The 5000-nt window shown below is 44.2% G+C and overlaps 1 protein-coding gene across 1 annotated transcript in view; it reads right to left on the bottom strand.

Annotated features, from left to right (window-relative positions):
- The window catches only part of LOC135095971 (polycystin-1-like protein 3), an 11480-nt gene that overhangs the window by 5913 nt on the left and 567 nt on the right, over positions 1 to 5000 (bottom strand). The window contains exons 1-2 of the mRNA XM_063997127.1: positions 3123 to 5000; positions 1295 to 1427 (exon numbers count right to left, since the gene is read on the bottom strand). The exon at positions 3123 to 5000 is cut by the window's right edge and continues 567 nt beyond it. Of these exons, the coding sequence (XP_063853197.1) occupies positions 3210 to 4775 (1566 nt within the window). The 5' untranslated portion in view covers positions 4776 to 5000 and the 3' untranslated portion in view covers positions 1295 to 1427; positions 3123 to 3209. The remainder of the gene's footprint in view (positions 1 to 1294; positions 1428 to 3122) is intronic.

Below are 5000 nucleotides of genomic sequence, written 5' to 3'. Positions count from 1 at the left end.
AGAAGCTAACACACACACACACACACACACACACACACACACACACACACACACATACACACGCATTGCTATCTACGTATACTATCAAAATCATGCAAAAATTCTGCCATTCTCAAAGCATATGTGTGTGTGTGTGTGTGTGTGTGTGTGTGTGTGTGTGTGTGTGTGTGTGTGTGTGTGTGTGTGTGTGTGTGTGTGTGTGTCTCTCTCTCTCTCTCTCTCTCTCTCTCTCTCTCTCTCTCTCTCTCTCTCTCTCTCTCTCTCTCTCTCTCTCTCTCTCTCTCTCTCTCTCTCTCTCTCTCTCTCTCTAATGACACACAACCCACATCCTCACCACAGTCTCTCTCTCTCTCTCTCTCTCTCTCTCTCTCTCTCTCTCTCTCTCTCTCTCTCTCTCTCTCTCTAACCTTCTTCCAGGTATAGTAATGCGCAGGTGTTTGGGCCGCGCACCTGCACGCGCACACCAACTTTCGCTTCTAGTGGCAGTGGCAGTAGTAGTGGTAGTAGTAGTGGTGGTAGTAGTAGTGGTAGTGTTGGTACAGTCACTACAAACACTACACGATGACATGCAAAAGTTTGTGGTGGGAAAAAAATATATTTGTAAGTAAATATAAGTAAATAAATAAAATTCATGCTTAAGTAAACAGAAATGAGTAAAAAAAATAAGTAGAAATGAATAGAGAGAGAGAGAGAGAGAGAGAGAGAGAGAGAGAGAGAGAGAGAGAGAGAGAGAGAGAGAGAGAGAGAGAGAGAGAGAGAGTAAAAATAAATCTATTAGGAAAAAGAATAAAATTAAAGTAAAGCAGGAAAATTAAAGTTAAAAAAAAATAGACCAGGAAAAAAGATGAAACGAAATAATAAGAAAAGAAAAATTATGAAAAAAACGAAAAAATAATAAAAAAAAATAAGGAGAAAAAGAAAAAACAAGAAAAACAAATCTAAAAAACTGGAAAAATTAAGAAAATGAAGACAAAATAAACTAAAAATATCTTAAAAAAAACAAGAAAAAATAGGAAAAACTAAAATATATAAAAGAAACGAATGACAAAAAAAACAAAAGCAAAACAAACAAAACAAAACAAAACAAAACTACAAAAGCAACACTTGAAAAAATAACAACAATTTACTCTAAAAAAAAAAAAAAAAAAAACATGCAAAAAAAAATAATAAAATAAACAAATAAATAAAAACCTGAAGAAATTTTTAAACACGACTACATAAGAAAAAAAAAATATATATATATATATAAATTAAAAAACGCATGCTACCCCCCCAGTCCCTCCCCCACACTCACCCGGAGGCCATGACAGTTTCGTGCGCATCGTAATCCAGCATGAGGTCGTCACCCGCCAGGCTGGATGAGGTGGTGTCCAGGCTGTCTGTGCGAGTGCGTCTGTGTGTTTCGCTCGCACCAGCCGCCGCCGACGCTGTAGGAGTAAAGGTGGTGGTGGTGGTGGTGGTGGTGGTGGTGGTTAAAGATCACTAAAGAGCAAGATCAAGATTAACACGAACTCCTACTGCTACTGCTACTACTACTACTACTACTACTACTACTACTATTTCTACTGTTACTGTAACTATTCCTATACAGTAAAATCCCTCTTATCCGGCGTCAACGGGACCGCCGACATGCCGGATACTTGAATATTGCCGGATACTTGAATAGAAGTGAAATTATGTCCACAATCACCAGCCTACACTCACGCATCTTACCATAACAAAGATCAGCTGATCTTAATCAGCAGCTGATCTGATCAGCTGCTTAAGTGTAAGCACAACACGCTTCCTCTTTTCTATAACTTTAGGCATGATGAAGGCGTCAGGCGATAAACAGTGCACACGCGGGACTGAGTCACTGAGTAAACACAGTGCAGTGGGCCGCGGGTGGCGCCAAGCAGTGCGCTCTGATGGCGAGGGGACAAAGTATGCCTCGCGCGGGAATTTCAATCGATTTTATGAGTACACATTGATTTTTTATTGATTTTAAGGCTCGGGGAAAAATGTGCCGGATACTTGAAGCTGCCGGATACTCGAATACCGGATGAGAGGGATTTTACTGTACCGAGAAATGAGTAGAAAGATAGAATGAATGAAAAGGAAGAAAATGAAGAAAGAAAAAGAAAAATGAAGGAAGAAAAGAAAAATGAAAGGAAAAAGAATTGAAGAACTAAAAAAAATGAAGGAAGAAAAGAAAGAAATGAAGAAAGGAAAAAAACTATAGAAAGAAAAGGTTACGGAAAAGAAGAGAAAAGGAAAATGAAGGAAGAAAGAATAAAGAGAAACGAAAAGAAAAAAAGAAAAAGAGAAATGAAGGAAGAAAGAATAAAGAGAAACGAAATGAGAAAAATTAAGAAAAAGAGAAATGAAGAAAGAAAAGACAGAAAAAGAAAAAAGAAAGGAAGAAGGAAGAATAAAAGAAAGAAAAACAAAAAGAAAAAGACAAGAAAAAAAGAAAAACAGACAAAAGACAAAAGAAAAGATTAAACTACTACTACTACTACTACTACTACTACTACTACTACTACTACTATTACTACTACTACTACTACTACTACTACTACTACTACTACTAAACACAGTACAGGGTGAATCAAAAGGTTACGTCTTACACACTCTACCTAATATACTTTGAAATATAAAGTTAGAAATCTTTATTTACTCAGATTATGGAAGTCACAACGCTGATGCTTACTCCACCTCCTCCTCCTTCTCCTCCTCCTCCTCCTCCTCTTCCTCCTCCTCCTCCTTTTCATCCTCTTCCTCTTCCTTGTGACTTGTTTGTCTAGTAGTAGTAATAGTAGTGATAGTTTAACAGGCTGCAGTGGAAGTTACGAGGGTTTTCAAGGGTGTTTTCATGATTCCAGTGACAGCTTAACAGGAATTTGGCATAAATAGTGAGAAAAACGAGGAAAACACCCATGAAATCTTGCCTAACCATCCTTGTAGCCTTGGAAAACAATAGTCCTGAGAGAATGGGAGTAGAGGACATCAAAATAACCCTAATATCACCGCACACACAAACAGACACACACACATGATAGTACTAGTGAAAGAACAATACCACACTACCCTCCCTCACCCCACACACAAACAAACAAACAAACAAACAAACAAACACTCACCAGGCATGGAGTGATGCGTGGGCGATCCAGAGCTAGCCACAGCCGCGACAAGCTCTTCAAACTCATCATCACCAAAGAAGGAGGAAGTCAAACCAGCTCCCCCTCCTCACCGAAAGTCAAGCCAGGTTGGTCTGCTATCTCGTCGTCAATCAAGAAGTCAAGATCAAGATCCCTCGCAGATGTCAAGACAGGCGTGCAGGTCCCAGAAGGTCCAGATGAGGAGTTTGTGAGGGCTGGCGGAGGTGGGTGTGACGAGGAATCGGTACAAACACCATCCGTTTTCTGCGATTCGGTTGATGATTCTAACGATGACCGTGAATCGAGTGACGTCTTGAGGGCAGAGAGGAGCTGCCCTAGTGGTTTGCGTCGGTCTGTTGGCGATATCGCATTCATGGCCTTGTGATTGAGTGCATGCGAGTTCTGGAACCGGTTCATCTGCACTGGTGTCGTTCGAGGAGGTGGGATTTCCGAGGGAATAGACGAAGACGACTCCGACATCGACAGCCCCTCCTCCAGGTCCTCCTTGATGGGCTCCTCCAGGGTCAGGTCCAAGGTCTCACTCAGGGACTCCAGGATCTCAAATGAAGACTCCGACTGTGGTGTCAGTAATTTCGTATCATCGGGACTCAGGTTCTGGTCAGTCACAGAGGTCAGTGAGGCTTCCATGCTGCTTTCCATTAGTACTTTTTCCCTCTCCCTAGCGTCCTGGGAAGCCTTGCTCACGTCACACAGGGCCTGCTCATCATTAGGGCTCGTTTTCAAAGCCCGTTCAATCGTTTTCTTCCCCGATATCTTCTCCGGAATGCAGTCGATCAAGCTTTCCGTCTCAACCGACCCGACGATCAATATATCCTCAATTTTCGTGCCAGCTGAGTCCTGCCGTTCCTCTCCATTTCCCTCAAAGTATTCAAGCCGACGGAACACTGGCTTACTTAACTCAATGTTCCGCTCTGTTACTGGGATGACAAGTGACGGAGATTTTTCTAAAGATGTTGGTCGGATTATCGGCTTCTTCGGGGTTCGTCTAAGTGATGGTGGCTGCGGTGGTGACTTCCTGGTCGTCGGTGTTGTCTCAAGCATCGCCACGCGTGTCTTGACGAGGCCGACAGAGTTTGTCTGTGGTGGCTTCTGGTGTGTGTTGGGTGGCGACTTCTGCGGTGGTGACTTCACGGTGTTGTGCTGCGCTGGGGTCTTGTGTGGTGGTGACGTGTGTGCTGGGCCTTTGTGGGACATGGTGGTGGTGTGCAGTGGGGTCTTGTGAAGTGTGGTGATGTGTGGTGGACTTCTGTGTGGTGGTGAGTGATTTGCTGGCGTTTTGTGTGGCGGTGAGTGATGTGGTGGGGACTTGCTTGACGTGGTGGTGTGTGGCGGGCTGCGGCTTGGCGGTGTGTGGTGCGGTGGACTCCTGGAGGCTGTGGAGTGCGGTGGGCTGCGGTTTGGTGGTGTGTTGCTCTTAGATCGAGTAGGACCAAGCTTAGTCTGACTAGTTGGTGACTTCTCTGTATTCACCTTGCTTTCAGAGACCTGCGCCTTCCCAGCACCCTTATCTGTGGCGGTGGTGGTGGCGGTGGTGGTCATTCTCGCCTGGTAGTGGTTGTTGTGGTAGTAGCCAAAGCGGTTACGGGAATATGGAGCGAACTTCTGCCTAGCCATGCTGTACGTTATGGGACTGTCTCGCTTCTCTTTGCCACCCCTCCCTTTCCTGTCGGGCGGCGAGGCGAGGACTGACGATACTGATGAAGAAACACCCTCTATGCTTTGCCCCTTCAATCCACTTCCCGCATTGGCTGTTACCTTCACCTCCAACCCCTTCCGTTTCACCTCAAAGCTCCCGGACCCTCGGAAAGCTAGTTCGAGAGTCGTCTGAGGCGGGATGAC

The sequence above is a fragment of the Scylla paramamosain genome, unplaced genomic scaffold (assembly GCF_035594125.1).
Source record: "Scylla paramamosain isolate STU-SP2022 unplaced genomic scaffold, ASM3559412v1 Contig2, whole genome shotgun sequence".
Classification (NCBI taxonomy): Eukaryota; Metazoa; Arthropoda; class Malacostraca; order Decapoda; family Portunidae; genus Scylla; species Scylla paramamosain.
Note: the sequence above shows the minus strand (reverse complement) of the source record. Positions and strands in the feature narration are given on the sequence as shown.